This window comes from Cyprinus carpio, chromosome B1 (assembly GCF_018340385.1).
Source record: "Cyprinus carpio isolate SPL01 chromosome B1, ASM1834038v1, whole genome shotgun sequence".
Taxonomy (NCBI): Eukaryota; Metazoa; Chordata; class Actinopteri; order Cypriniformes; family Cyprinidae; genus Cyprinus; species Cyprinus carpio.
The window spans coordinates 10,343,123-10,359,776 of record NC_056597.1 but is presented as its reverse complement, the minus strand read 5'-3'; the positions used below and the strand labels follow the sequence as shown (position 1 = coordinate 10,359,776).

General features: G+C 35.7%; 1 protein-coding gene across 1 annotated transcript in view; it reads left to right on the top strand.

The window, feature by feature from the left end:
• The window catches only part of LOC109102266 (glycine receptor subunit alpha-3-like), a 47,885-nt gene extending 31,852 nt beyond the window's left edge, over window positions 1-16,033 (top strand). Inside the window, exons 7-10 of the mRNA XM_042716535.1 lie at window positions 11,363-11,577; window positions 12,028-12,177; window positions 13,487-13,599; window positions 14,886-16,033. Coding sequence (XP_042572469.1) covers window positions 11,363-11,577; window positions 12,028-12,177; window positions 13,487-13,599; window positions 14,886-15,165 — 758 coding nt within the window. The 3' untranslated portion in view covers window positions 15,166-16,033. The remainder of the gene's footprint in view (window positions 1-11,362; window positions 11,578-12,027; window positions 12,178-13,486; window positions 13,600-14,885) is intronic.
• Window positions 16,034-16,654: the final 621 nt, after the last annotated feature.

The window sequence follows — 16,654 nt, the reverse complement described above, 5'->3', positions numbered from 1 at the left end:
TGATCCTGTGTTTCCCAAAAGCAAGTATGGTCGCAAGTTCTGTCATTACCAAAATAGTTCAAAGAAAATAATGACTGTTATTTCACAATATCTGTTGTGTTTTCAACCGAAAGAAAAAAAAAAAAAAGGTTTCACACTGATTTCTATGGAAAGTGGGTAATACTTTCAATTAATGGACGACATGTTTTATTTCAATCAAATACACATTGTGTAGTTTACTACAAAGTTTACTCCGGTTTACTTCCAGCTAACTGGCGACTTACTTTCATGTATTTGGGGAAAAACAGGTGAATTTTATGTGATGTTAATCCAATACATCCACATGGCAGCATCCAGCGCATATTATCAACATGGTCATTATTGTGCCTGCATGACACGTCGCTATGGAAATAATAAAATGATTATTAATATAGATTATTTAACAATTTAATATTGCGCTTTCGTATAATTACCACTGTCCATTGACATAATATATCACAAATTAAAATAAAATAAACTGTCATTTCATGTAGGCTACTCTTGGGGGCCCTCTGGTGGCCCCGGTTGCCCTAAGCTGCCACTTAGTTCGCTTATGCCTTCGGCCAGCTCTGCCTTCGGCCAAGAACCATGTCAGTGCATTGCAGAATTGTACGTATCTACTGTGCACGTTAGCATGGCAAATGAGTCCTTAAGAGACCAAGTTCTCATTAGCCTTGTCAGATGTAATTAAATTAATTGGTCAGTACTCTTTGCCTTTGAAACCTGATATTAGTGGTCATATCAGTGGTGCACATATCAGAAGTCATAGGCCACACAATCCCTGGTGAAGAGGTGTGTGCTTTTGTCTCCCTGTGTGTTTTGCCTCAGAGGGACTTTCTGACAGGATGAATGACAGATGCTGGTGGGTCAAGGTCAGGTTGCCTCAAACGATTGTCCACAGTGTAAAAGGACAAAATGAGAGAGAGACCACCCGTAAAAGACTTGAGAGTCAGGAGAAATGGAAAACCGCAGGGGAAAAAGAATGAAAGAAATACAGAGTGGGATGGGTGAAAATACTTCAAAGATTCAAAAAAAGATTCAAAGGTCTCTTTTTTGACAGGAAATATCTCGCCAGTTGTGTTTAGGGCACTGTATGTGTCTATAGGGAGCTACATGTCAGTCACATTATTCCCTGGACTCCCTTCAAATTTCTCAATTCTCATTTAGTAATTGAATCAATATTGGCGCACAAAGGCATATTGATATGGATTGAGTTGAAAGATGAGCATCCAATTAAAAGGTAAGACAACTGCAAAGGTCCTAGCTAATATATGTAGCTTTAAAGGAATTCAGATTTATTTAGTTTATGGATAACATAATTTCTATATGTATTCAACAGGGAGAAATAATATAATTTATATGCATATAGATTAAAGGGGTCATATGATGCAATTTCAAGTTGTCCATTCTTTTTGGAGTGTTACAAGCTATTTGTGCATAGATAAGATCCCTAAAGTTGCAAAGACTAAAGTCTCAAACCCAAAGAGCTATTCTTTACAAGAGTTAAGACTTGTCCACGCCCTCCTAAAACTCCTCGTTTAAACATGACCCCACATGTCTACGTCACTGTGTGGGAAGATTTGCATAACACCACCCAAATGTTTACGCAAAGAAAGAAGGCGTAACTTTGATTCTCGCTGTAGTATTGTTGCTGCCACCGCCACCATGTTATGGAGACGCTGTGTGTTTCATTGTGAAAGTGAAACTTCATTGTTTGGCCTTCCAAAAGAGGACACAAATAGAAATCAGTGGTTAAGTTGTATTTACAACACTGTTCCAAAACAGTTAAACCCAAATATTCAGATGTGTGCAGCACATTTTACGGAGAACTGTTTCCTGAACCTGGGAGAGTAGCCTACAATGCCGGTAGTTCTGACTCACAGCCTGTAAGTACATTTTCATATTTAAAGAATTTGCCACTGATGATTCAAATGTGAGTTTTGAGCAGTGTAGAGTAGCGCTTGTTTGTCGTTTGTCATTTTTCTGATCAGAAATGCAGGCATGATTTTATGTTTACACGGCAGGATGCAACGCAACACGTAAAAAGACAGTACAAGTCTTTATAATCAGTATATGTCCCCACTGGATGCAACAAATGCTTCATTTGTAATGGGTTTTTATTGTTTTTGTCTCGTCACACCGGGACACGACATCACAGTATGATAAGGGGGATAACGTTTCCGTCACACGCTTGAGGTATTCGACCAATCACAACACACTGAATAACAAGCCAATCAGAGCACACAGTGCTTTTCAGAACGATGAGCTTTGTAAAAATCGTTGCGTTTCAGAAAGGCAGGCCATAGAGGAGAAACAATAATGTACATTATGTGAAAATTGTGTTTTTGAACCTTAAACCACATAAACACATTGCATTACACCAAATACACAAAATAATGTTCTTTTTAGCAATGTCATATTACCTTTCAAGAGGAAAAAGAGAAACCATTTGACTTACATAGGAGGTGTGAGATGTAATCTGCTGGCAAACTTATTATATATATATTTTTTTTTTTTTTTTAAAAAGGATTCAACCATGTGACAGGTGTCTTATGTGCTATGCAGTTTAGAGCCATGAACTCACATGAAAATCATTATAAATGTCATTCATATTGTTTTATTTTACTTACATCTTGAGTATAAAGTCCAAAGCAATTACCATCTACAGATGTCTAACCCATTTTCTTGTTTGTTTGTTTGTTTGTTTATTTCATTCTCTCTCTTTTTTTCATCACTCCCTCTTTGGCAGTTACTGATTAATACTTCGTTGAGCTTTCTTAATACACCTGTAATAAATGCCACAGGTCCAAGCCTGCAAACAAACACTTAAAGAGGCTTCTGGAGAAGAAACCTTGGTAAACTGTTGTGTTTAATGCTGCTCTATCAAAATTTTAAATCAGAGCAGACCAAATAACCAGTGTAATCAGGGCTGACAAAATAGCTGACTTTCTGTCAAGTACAGTGGCTCTGTCTCTGGCTTCAGTAGTGTCCCACAATATTTTTCATCAGAGGTGTAACCCCTTTTTCAGGCCCCCTTCCTTCCTGAGTATTCCTTGGTGGAAAGAGTATAAGAGCAAAGATCCCTGGAGACAAAAAGCCACTCTAGTCTGCAAATATATGTTCAAAGAATACATTACTGTACTATTACTACAATTTATGCACTAAAAAGCCAGTTCATTACAGTATGATGCAAATAATTAAGTGTAGTACGTTTGCATTTTGTGGGATTACAACTGTAATAGGATGCTGGCTCAGTCTGGTTTGTACAGTGAAACTGAGTAGTTCAATTTGATTGTTTGAATGCAGTTTAGAGGTGTTCATTCACACTGTCCAGTATACAGTATGTCGATCTCTTAGCATATTTTATAGGCATCTCTGCTTGATTGAAAACCACCGTACCTCTGTTTCATTTATATAGAAAGGAATCAATAATTCAATACTCAACATCTTTCAGTTCACTGACAGACCACATATTTGTCAGTCTGTCACATTCTGAAAATATACTGCACTTTTTTACATGCTGGTGTTACACATTGCAAAATAAGTCTGGGATCTGTCAGATAAGCAAGCAGAATAATGACCAAAAAAAAAAAAAAAAAAAACTTTTACCTATAGGCCTAATCTTATTACTCATACAATCAGCCCTCGATGACCTTGGGATTTTTATACCAAAGGGTACAGGGGCACAATAGATGCTAAAAATCGCATTATCCTTAACACCACAATGACATTTTACTTTCACCATCGGTTCATTAACACTTTAAATGTGATATCCCCTCTCTAGTGTGACAGGATGGACACAGGGCCTTCTGCATGATTGCTCACACATTTCCTCCTCTGCCACACAAGACTTCCTGCTCTGTCATGTAGTTCTGCACACTCATACATTTGCTCAGAGCTCCCGCATCTTCTGTCAGTTGAGTCATGAGGGATGTGAAATAACCACATGGCACAGCTTTAGTGATGTCACAGTGGGTTTTCATCCCTGATCTACTGCAGAACAAGCCTGTCAGTGAAAAGATGGAGGATCCTTTGGGTTTCCTAAGTATGCAAATTAAGCAGTGCACTAAAAATTAATCTATGCCAAGCTCCAAAAATACGTTTTTTTGTTTGTTTGTTTGTTTTGTTTTGTTTTGTTTTTGCAGGTACGAGTTTCCAAAAAAAAAAAAAAAAAAAAAAAAAAAACATTAAGCAGCACATTTGATAATACAAGAAATGTCACTTGTGCAGCAGATCAGCATATTAGAATGATTTCTGAAGGATTGTGTGAAATATATTGTGAAAAAAAAATATTCGGATATATATTTTTAGATATCCAATAAATAAAATAAATAAATAAATTCCACTCCATAATTTTATAAATATTAAAAACAAAAATATCTATTTGCCAACAATTTATTTGCTAAGACAGTCAATTATGATGCTAACAATGCCAAGACTTTGGGTTTGATTCCCAGAGAATCAGCTAATGAACGCCTTGAATGTCATGCAAATCACTTTTGATAAAACCCCATGGCAAATTTAAATGTAGCTAAAATTGTGAAACTCATTGACAGCTATAATGTGGGTTCTTGCACAAACTTTTTTATTTTATTTTATTTTTTATTTTTTTTAATTTTTTTTTTGGGGGGGGGGGGGATTATGGCATATGACTGCAACATATCTTACTGGTGTTTCTAACACTATTTCAAATCATTCACACTATTTAGCAAAATCTCATATATGTTAGCCAGCTTGATTAGGGTATATGTAAATCAACAAGCAACAGCATTCAATATATGACAGACATTCATATGTTTAAAACATAAAGACACATCTATGATTAATGAACAATCTCTCCCACTACAGAAAAAAAAGATTACCACTGTAAAACCAAATTGAGCTTGATATTATGACTACTGCTTATAATATATATGAAGAGTTTGGTTCCAAAAGACAATAAATCCATTTTGATTAATTTAAGTAAAAATGTGTTTTCTTTACCAAGAAGGTGGAAAGATGAAAATCACTATTTTCTGTTTCAAACTTTCACATAGCATCTTTAGGTTATAATAACATAAAAAATTCAATTCCAGGTTTTGACTTTCAAAGATTTATTATACATTTTCCCCCAAAATGCAATAAATCCATGAAACTTTTTTTTCTCAAAATTTAATAAATCCATTGAATCAATATGAAAGATATTTTTCATATTGAAAATGATGAAAATACACAACATAGTAAGTTGATCCACATTTGACAGCCTCTGAACTTAGTCAATACTAATCTTATATACAGGCACTGGACTAAAAATACATTCATCAGTCATCACTTCCAAAATGATTTCAACGGGTCATCTTGTTAATGCTATAAATTAATTAAAGCAATAAAATAAAATTTCATCATGAACAAGAACATGAATAATATCACATTAGACCACAGAAATTCCAAAATTAAATTAATTTAGCTGACTAGTGCTATGTGTTGTATTAACAAAAACATAAATGGCATTAATAAAAACACTAACACTGACAAGCTATGCAATATCGCTTTCATAATCTAATGCGATTCATCTAATGAACGCGATATACTGTAGTGTAGCTTGTCAGTGATCTACGGCTCTGTGTATTAAATGCATCTGAATAATTTTCATCTGAAAGCACGTGATTGAGATTTACCGGTCCGGTACTACTAATCACAGAACTGGCTTTACTGACGAGATGCACGTGACAATCACATGCAATTTTTCATGCAGCCCTTGTTTGTTGATCACAAAGTGCAAAGTAGATGAGGAAAACTAAGATGCCGGGTGTATTCGAAGAGCTGCCATTACTGTCTAGAGTGCGTGGAATGGTGCGCTGTGATTGGTTGAGAGGATATATCGCGTTCTGGAAAAAAGGGAGACTGGCGTTTCTCACGTTTGGGAAAAAAAAGGGAGAAAACATGACCTAATAACTTTGCTAATATCGCATTTTGCGTAAAATTAAAAATTGACTTTTCAATACCGACCAGATACAATACAGATTTTGGCGGAAACTCAATTTTATTAAAAGTTTTTTATCGTGTTTTGGAACCAAACTCTTCATATATTAGTGCTGTGAAACGATTAATCGCGATTATTTTTTGTTGTTGTTGTTATTTGTTTACATAATATGGGTGTGTACTCTGTATATTTATTATGTATATGTAAATACTGTACACACTCATACAGTATATATTTTGAAAATATTTACATGTATTTAAATGTATATATTTACGTTTATATAATTTAATTTTATAAAAATTTATTTAATATACAAATATAACATATATATGTATATATAAGTGCTGTCAAAATTAGCGTGTTAACACAGGTGATTAACTTTTCCAGTTTAACGTGTTAAAAATATTTAACACAATTAATGCAGAGGTGGAGCTAGGGTTGGCCATCCTACTCACAACTGCTGCTTCTGTCTCTCTGCATTAACTTATATGCAGAACATCTTCACGATCACTTCAAACCGGAGACTTTTCAGACGTGCACTTCAACTTCATCTCAGTGCCAGACACTAGTCAAACAAGCACAGAAACAGTACAGGTGACGAAGAGCTTCAGTAGAACAACAGTGAAATGTGGTCAGATGAGATTACAAACTAATTTTCCTGCCCTGTCAGCCAATATACTTTGCTCGTAGTGAATGCTCTTCAGTTGCACGCACAAATACAGTGGCACGCGCTGTAGCCTGAATCATTTCATATTAAAGCACAAATTAAATTACGAGTGTGCATGTCAGATCCACGTCACATTCAGTAGCAGCAGATCTTAAAGTAATAGCAGCCAAATAACTTAATAACCCAGCTGCTGCGATGTCTCTTCATCAATGAACATTATAACTTTATAGCATTATAGCAATTATAGCTTTAAGAATTTATCTATTTAGTGTTTGATAACTTTATTAAATTTCTGTATATTTCTTCCTTGCTAAAGGGCACAGGTAAATATGACATTTATTATAATGGGTTTATGTAAAGATTGTTGTAAGTTCACTTTAATGTTAAGATTGATAGCTCTCAATTATAATGTAATGTTAGTATATTCAATCTTGATTAATTTCAGAAAATAATGTGAGATTATTTAGTTAATTGTTTAAATCGATTGACAGCAGTAATACAGTCATGGCCAAAAATATTGGCCCCCTTGGTAAATATGATCAAAAAAGGCTGTGAAAATTCATCTGCATTGTTAATCCTTTTGGTCTTTTATTTAAAAAAAATCACAAAAAATGTATCCTTTCATTGGATAATAAGAATTTAAAATGGGGGGAAATATCATTATGAAATAAATGTTTTTCTCCAATACACACTGGCCACAATTAATGGCACCCTTTTATTCAATACTTTTTGAAACCTCCAGGTCTAAATTTTCTCCTATAATGCCTGATGAGGTTAGAGAACACCTGACAAGAGCAGAGACCATTCCTGATCCAGAATCACTCCAGACCCTTTAGATTCCCAGCTCCATGTTGGTGCTTTCTGCTCTTCAGTTCATTCCTCTCATCTAGGCTTTAGATCAGAGGACTGTAATGGCCATAGCAGAGCTTGGTTTTGAGCTCAGTGACCCATTTCTGTGTTGTTTTTGAGGTTTGTGTTTGGATTATTGTAAGGTTGGAAGATCCAAACATGGTCCATTATAAGATTTCTAACAGAGTCAGTCACTTACTGATTTTTTATCTGTAGGTATTTGATAGAATCCATGATGCCATGTGTCTAAACAAGATGTCCAGGACCTCCAGTAGAAATATAGGTCCACAACATCAAAAATACAGCAGTATATCTCATTGTACACATGGGGTACTTTTTTTGTCTGTGTTCACCAAACCCATCTTGAGTGTTTGCTGCTAAAAAGCTCATTTTTTTAGTTTCATCTGATCATAGAAGCCATTCCCATTTAAAGTTCCAGTCATGGCTGATAATTGAATATGCTTTAGTTTGTTTTTTTGAATGAGCTAGGAGAATTTTTCTTGTAAACCCTCCCAAACAACATGTGTTGATGTAGGTTCTGTTTGACAATTTTTTTTAGGTTTTCTGAACCAGAGACTCAACTATTTTCTGCAATTCTCCAGCTGTGACCCTTGGAGAGTCTTTAGCTACTCTCCTAAAACTCTCCTTCTCACCACACATTAAGACGATATAGACACACGTCCTCTTCCAGGCAGTTTTGTAATATTTTCTGTTGGTTGGATATTCTTAATTATTGCCCTGATGGTGGAAATGGGAATTTTCACTGCTCTAGCTCTTTTTTTAAAGCCACTTCACTAATTTGTGGAGCTCATTTATCTTTTGCTGCATATCAGAAATATATTCTTTGGTTTTTCTCATTGTGATGGATGATTAAGGGAATTTGGGCTTTGTTTTCCCTCCTCTTTATATTTCTGTGAAACAGGAAGCCAGAGCTTTCATGTTTATAATCATGCTGGATTGCTCAAAATTGTGAATATGTATGGGAATATACTTCAGAGATATTTTACTCATAAGAATTTATAGGGGTGCCAATAATTGTGACCAACGAGTATTTGAGAAAAACATTCATTTCAAAATGATATTTCCCCTCCGTTTTAAATTCTTATTATCCAATGAAAGGATACATTTTTGTGGATTTTTTAAATAAAAGACCAAAAGGATTAACAATGCAGATGAATTTTCACAGCCTTTTTTGATCATATTTACCAAGGGGGCCAATATTTTTGGCCACGACTGTATATATATAAATTTGCTCAGAAACTGAGGAGGTAAATTAAATCCATAAGTCTACATAAGTCTACATTCCACTGTAATATCCCAGGTTTATTCTGCTGTGCTGTTTCCTGGGCCTGCAGCACATCCCACTTCTGTCCTGTGAATGCTAGGTGCTGTCAGGCTCCATAACACAGACTGTCTCCTGATTTTTGTTCTTTTCCCTTTCCTCTTCCTCCTGTTGTTGTTTCTCTCACCTCTCTCATTTAGTCTCTCAGGGGTTTTATTCTCAGGTCACCTCAACTACAGTGTTGACAGCTCCAACCATCCAAACTCCTGAGGAGACTAGAAGTGTGTGTTTGTGTTAGTGTGTGTGTTTGAGAGTGAAAAGGTTGCATTCCAGAGGGAAAATTTCTGTCAAAAACACTCTTACACAACTCCTTAACAACTACTTGTTTAGGCACATATTCAATATTGCATGTATATTTAGTTTTAAGCAAACATTATGTGGCTCCAAATAAACTAACATTTATGCTTTCAGATGTTTCATTCATTTATTGAGTTTAAGTGTATTTTTCCCCAAATGTACTCCAGCTAGAGAGCAGGGCAGTGTGGAATATTACCAAGCAAAAATCTCCCAGGGACTTTGGAACAAAAGAGACAGAAATAGTGAAAGCCATCTCCCTGCTTTTCAGGAAAGACAAGCCTCGCAGAAATTTGTTTTGAGAGAGGAAAAGGCTCAGTAGCAGAGAACAAAAAAGACAGACTGCAGCTGAAAGCTCTCAGACCTTTTAAGTAGGTGCTCTCTACCTTTCATGCGGATTTTGTATATAAACGCAACCGTCTGTAATGCCTCTTCATCAACCACACATGAAATAAATATCTACTTTTAAATGAGCACACTTTCTGTTGGAGACATTGTGGTTTTGCAATGTCTGACCAATTTCATCCTTATTTACACATTATTTTCAGACTAAAACGGTATTTGTGATATTTCACCTACATTTGAGTAACATTGTAACGTAACAAAAAGGAAATTAATTGGTTTTATTCATGTCTAAAATATTAACATCACTGAATCAGCCTTAATATTTATACCAATAAAACAAACTTTTATGGGTTAAATAAAGTAGAAAAAGCTTTTTGAGGTGACCTAATATGCCCCCTTTTACATTATGTAAAAAAAGTATCTGATGTCCACAGAGTATGCATGTGAAGTCTTAGCTCAGAATACCCAACAGAAAATTTTTAGCTTGTTAAAATTGCTAATTTTAGGGTATGAGCCAAAATGCATGTTTTTTTTTTTTTTTTTGTATGTCCCTTTAAATGCAAATGAGCTGGTGCTCCCCACTTTTTGTATGGCCCTGTTGCTCCCACCCACTTTTCAGAAGAAGGCGGAGCTTCAAGAGCTTTTGCTATTGAAAAATTGCACTGTTATTTGAAGATTGTAATTTTTATATTAGTCTTACTCAGTTTTGAAAGTCAGTCATCTGATTTTACTGTGCATAATAAATTTGTGTTTATGAATTACACAGATGGGGAACATGGCGCGATAAAAGTAATGGCATAGCTGGTCTCACGGTGCCATTGCTATTCCATGTCCCACTTGTGATTTTGAGCTCAGCAAATTCAAGCAGTCGACTTCACATTGCTTTCATATGTAACTTTTAGCTACCATATTACTATTCACGATCATTCTGGTGAAGGCAGCATCAGTGAAAACAGACAATGGTAGCTTTAGCAATTAGCCTTACAGAGTGCCAAGAAGCTCTTTCAGAAAGGCAACTTAATTTGTCTGGAGCTGACATTCACGCACAAAGCGTTGGCATTGATCCCTAAACTTATAGTGGTCTTTACCGATTTTTTTTTTTCTGGGACATTTCCTTTGAAAATGAAATTTAATCACAGTGTCCTTAGCAGCTCAGATGGAGGGGTCTATGGAGACCCCTATGTTCATTGGTGCATCCCAACACACAACACTTGTACGTCCAGCAGCTACAGCAAGAAAATATTGTTGGTTGATTGTTGTTTTTTTGCTGATGTGTGTGTGTTTGTTGGTAGGGGAGAGTAAGTAATGGGTGGGTGTTTTTTTTTAAGTTGGATTGTGTGTAGGGAGAAATCTGGAATCACTTGTTCTGGGAGACTGTTTATGATTTAGTGGGATTTTAAAAAAAAATAGTAGATGGATTTTTACCATTTAGGCTGGTTGTTTTCACACGCTGTGGCCAGACAATTGTGTCCAAACACTGTATAAAAGTGATTTTTGCATAATAGGTCCCCATTAAGGTAACAGTTGCAGAATACCATTTTTAGCATTGTTAATTTCAAATAAAAGCTGTTCTTTTTTATCTTTCTATTCATAAAATAGTCCTGAAAAAAATTTATCTTGGTTTTCACAAATATTAAGCAGCACTGTTTTTTTGTCAAATAAATGCATCCTTGGTGAGCATAAGAGACCCATTATGAAAACATTTTTTTTTTTTAATCTTTTGAACAGTAGTGTGTATATTATTATAATTTTAGCATACAGCAAAGCATTAAAACTTTTTTTGTTTTTAAAAATGTATAATAAATAACCAAACCTACCAGATCGTAGAAGCATAAATCCTCATCTATAGTTTCATATGCCCTCTGTCCACTTTTCTTTCTGCTAGGCAAGTTCACATGCATCGAGGTACGTTTTCACCTGGAAAGACAGATGGGCTACTACCTGATCCAGATGTACATTCCCAGCCTGCTCATCGTCATCCTGTCCTGGGTCTCCTTCTGGATCAACATGGATGCTGCTCCTGCCCGTGTTGCCCTCGGAATCACCACAGTGCTCACAATGACAACTCAGAGCTCTGGATCCAGGACATCCTTACCTAAGGTAAGAGCGCATACGGTATTAAAGCGAGACCCTTATTCACATTTGTAACAAAGATGCTGCATCACTGGTCAGTATAATGGTGTAAGTTTTATTAGCACTTCAACGCATCTCTTTTTCTGCCATTCATTCTCAGTTATCATTTATTAATGCAGCTCAGAGTGGAATGTGCAAAGTGCATCCATGCGTGAAAGCTGGCATGCAGTGTGTATTGCATATTAAAAACTCATAAATGCTACATTGAGTTATGTAACACAATTAAACATTCCAGAAAAAAATAAAGTATTTTTCACCTGGCAGAGAATTATCTATGATTCATAGCTGCGATTAGGACAATAGTCTGACAGATCCCTGATAAAACGACTAGGCTGTTGTTATGCAGGCTGGAATGAAAAGGCAAAGGCTAACTAAGGTATATGAGAACGGATGTGTTTGTTTCTTTCTGCCGTGCAGGTGTCTTACGTGAAGGCAATTGATATCTGGATGGCTGTGTGCTTGTTATTTGTCTTTTCTGCCCTGTTGGAGTATGCTGCAGTCAACTTTGTTTCACGGCAACACAAAGAACTCTTACGATTCCGACGGAAAAGGAAGAAGTCTGGCAAGGTATGGACTGAACCCACATTTATGAAAAGATAAATTGCATCCCTGTGTTTTGTCACACACAAGTGTTGAGTGTCATGCTCAAATGTTAAAGATTTTGCCTATTATCCATCAAAATCATGAAAGGTAAAGAAAGTTTTGAAGAAAGTGTTTATATGAGTGCTGACTCACGCCGAGTGACGCAAGTAATTGAAGTGCTTTGGGAAAACAACATGACTGCAAGCGTGACTGCTTGTAGGTCTATCCACCTTATTTTTCAACACGGAAGTAAGCCATTTTCTGTCATTGTGCGAGACTTCTGGTTCATTAGCTGCTATAGGGAAATAACAAGAAGAATAACAATGAGCAGTAAACTGTAAAACAGTTTAATATAATATAATATAAAGAATAAAAATAAAGCAAATTAAATATTCTAGCACTTTTAAATGAGAAAACATTCACACAAATTTAATCAGTCAGTAGGCCTAACACTTCTGAAGAGAACACAATAGCATTCACAGCACTAAAACAAAGAGCAAATTTGGAAATCCTAAGGGAAGAAGTTTACCCCCTATGAGGAGAAACTGTCACTGCAGTTGGACTTGACAGTAAGTGAAGCAGATGATTGGGAGACTGACAGAGTTTCTGTGCCTTTTCGACTCTGCTCAGATAAATTCAAAACACACAGCCAAACACAGTTTAATGAATTGAATATGCATGTTTTGGCAGGCATGTTGAGTTGATGTGATGCTAGGAGCAAGGACGTTAAGTTTGAAAAACATGTAAGATTGAAAATGAACACCTGTTTATCAGTTGATTATGTTGTTATATGATTATTAATATGTTATTGATTATATAACACAGTAAAATGTAGCCATTTGCATCTATCAGTTGAAATAATCAACTAGAGTCGCATTTATTTACACTGGAATCACACAAACCACTACACTGTTAGGCCTTCACATAAACAACACTGCCTCCTAGAGGACAGAAGTAGTCAGTGCATCCTTATGGCATAACATATTTCATGGCATTATTTCAAGGCAGAAAACCTGTTATACAGTACAAGTTCAAAGGAGATTGTAAGTTCAGGCACAGCCACAATACTGGTTGCTGCATTCTGAGACGAAAACACTTGATTTCAGAATAATATACATTTGTTTTTATGCATTTTCATTTCTTTTACATGCCCATACTATTATTTTTGAATGCCACTTATTGGTTCATATGTATTTACATTGCATGATATCCTGCATGTGGAGGGCCATTATATTTTATTAGTTTGCATGCTTTGTTTTTCCTTCTCTGTTCGATCCCCCTGCTGTGCTGAAAGACTTTCGATCAAACATTTGATGAGGAGCTTACTGAGTCATTGCGTCGCATCAATGGCCTATGCAGTGCCGAGCCAGTTTATGGATCAATGGGCCACCTCGACGAATCCAATGACGGGGTAAAGAGAGAGCACAGCACTTCATCTCTGTCCATGCCTTTGACCGATGAGTTCACTATACAGTCACTCAACTTCATCATGTGTCCATGCTCATTCAGGTCCAGCCCTCATGAAACAGTATGTCACATTATTTTAACATTCAGATAAGTAGTGATCAATATTCAATATTAAAACACCCATTTGAGTATTTTATTAATCATATGATTATGGATTCATATGATACAAGTGTTATATGATTGTTTCCATATACTTTACAGTAAGCCTCAATTTATAATAAAATAACTTGTATGGAAGTAAATGTCTACATACTAATAAATTTAGGTGAATAAATTTAACATACACATGGGGGGAAGTGCTATGCAGCAAATCAAAATATGCTGCAAAAATATAGAAAGATGGTAACACTTTAGTATAGGGACCAATTCTCACTGTTAACTAGCTGCTTATTTGCATGCTTATAATTAACATATTGGCTCTTTATTAGTATTTGTAAAGCACATATTCTGTATGACCATAATCTACATCCCTAATCATACCCAATGCTCAAATTTTTCTAACTTCTAAATCTTACTAACTATTAATAAGCAGCAAATTGGGAGTTTATTGAGGCAAAGGTTGTAGTTATTGGTTTGTTAATAACGAGAATTGGACATAAAAATAAAGTGTGAGAAAGATTTCTGAAAGATCATATAACACGGAAGACTGGAATAATGGCTGCAAAAAATTTAGCATTGCAAACACAGGAATACATTACAATATATTCAAATAGAAAACAATTATTTTAAATTGTAATATTATTTCACAATATTACTGTTTTTACTGTGTTGTTGATCAAATAAATGCATTTGTGGTGAGCATAAGACACCTGTGTGTTAAAGCTTGTGTTTTATAGGTTTGATTTCAAGTTCTACCAAAACAATTTTCCTTTTTCCACCAAAGTCTTCTATATTTGTCTAAAATCACACAGACAACAGAAGAGAATGTGAATTATCTTTGCAAAGCAAGATTTTTATTTATTTAAAAGGTTTTTTTTTTTACATTTTTCTCAGCTCTTTGACTGAGGTTTAACATTTGCTGGCTAGCAAGGCAATAGAAAGGCAGAACCTCTCCATAAATTATTTAAAGTTGTTAGGGACATCATAAAAACTAAATGCTAATACTGTATTTTATTGTTCACAATATTATCTTATATCACAGAATTTCCTATAAGGGAAGCAACAGGTTCTGTGAATGTAGGAGTGCTAGAGCCTTGATTGCTTCTCTTTCTGTACCCTTTCCTTTTTCTAGAGGAGGAAGTGCGGGAGAGCCGGTTGAGCTTCACACCCAATGCAGGGAAAGACGGAGCCGTGCCCAAAGCTGCTAATAATGCGGCCACAACACCCTCTGACCCAGCCCTTACTGCCGGCAAGAGTCATGAGGAGATGAGAAAACTCTTCATCGACAGAGCCAAGAAGATCGACACTGTGTCCCGTGCCGGATTCCCACTGGCCTTCCTGTTTTTCAATATTTTCTATTGGGTTCTTTACAAAATTCTACGTCACGAGGACGTGCACAAGCCATAGATGGAACATGGCATGTTGCACCTTGGGAGGTACAGTAGTAACACAGCAAAGCTGCATCAATGAAGTCTGATATTTCCTGCCAGGATCTATGCTAACATGACTATGAGAAACTGTGATGTCAAGGACCGGTGGTTTATTTCAATAGTTTGTCTGTGTTATACACCCATACGAAGACACTGCACTCACTATGCAATGGATAGGTATCCGTAGGGCCTCTGACACACCTGTCCCCAACAAAAGTGGTCAGCACTTCTACACACCTGTTTAACACAGAAGCACAGTCCGATACTGACTACAGCCCCTCGTAGTGACAGATGTGTGTGTCTTGCACTGGTTTTGTCGACTCTGTTGTCTTACAACTTTACTGCCAATGTTCTGTGTTGTATTTTTGATATACAGCTATTGAAAAATGGCAAGAGTGCAAGAGCAGAAATGTATATTATACAAATATCAAAACACAATCTACTAATGTTGATTATTTTATAAGGAAGAGTTAACTAGTTTTTATTAGCATTTGGTCAGCGTAATGTGTCCCTAAACATTTTGTCCCAACCTGATTGTTGACCAGCTCTAGTAGAAACCAGCATCCAGGCCAAAAACATTCTGAGCTAAATCTCAAGAATGACCCTGAACCAGCAAAGAAGGCAATTGTGTTTACAGCTAGCCTATATGAACACCTTAACATTAACTGCTTCAAGGAAAGACATTTTGAAAACTTTAATGGGTAGTGTACTGTCAGTGACCATAAAGAAATTGAAACCATCCATGTTTTTCTCAAACAAAAGCGTTATTGTTTCGAAAACCATTGCCAGTCACTTCAAACTAATGATGCCACTGCAATATAATGCAGCTGGGAGTGAATAATGTCATACATAAAAGTTTTATTTTTCTAAGAAGAAATATAATGCAGCTGGGAGTGAATAATGTCATACATGTGTTGCATAATGTTGCAGTCAATGTGTTTTCTGAGACAAGTCCTCAGACAAAAAAAAAAAAACAATAATAATAATGCAAAAAAATGTAAATGAGATTCATAATTATGAACATAATTTGAGTGGTTTTAAACTAATCTAACTGCATGTATGGGGATTGTATAACTATGAATTCTGAATAGACGTTATTAAATTATTCTAAAAGAGAACAATATTTAATTCTGCCTCTGAAGATATCCCTAAGGTATTGCAAATATATTTAAAAACATGTCATGGGAAAATGTGTACTTGGAATCGGATTTTTACAAATTTATCAATATTTATTTTGTCGAAATTCAGAATTGTCTGTTCACTTATAAACACTGTTCAAAACAGTTCAAATGCTGGGACCAAACTTTCTTAGACTTTCTTTTTTTTTTTTTTTTTTTTTTTTTTTTTTTTTTGGTTTGTCCCTTTGTCTGGGTGAAATGTCTTTTCTTTTCAAAAGTATCTGCTGAAAAACTGTGCCATACAAATGATCAAAGCATATCTAGTCTCACACATTCCTAAGAGTAAAT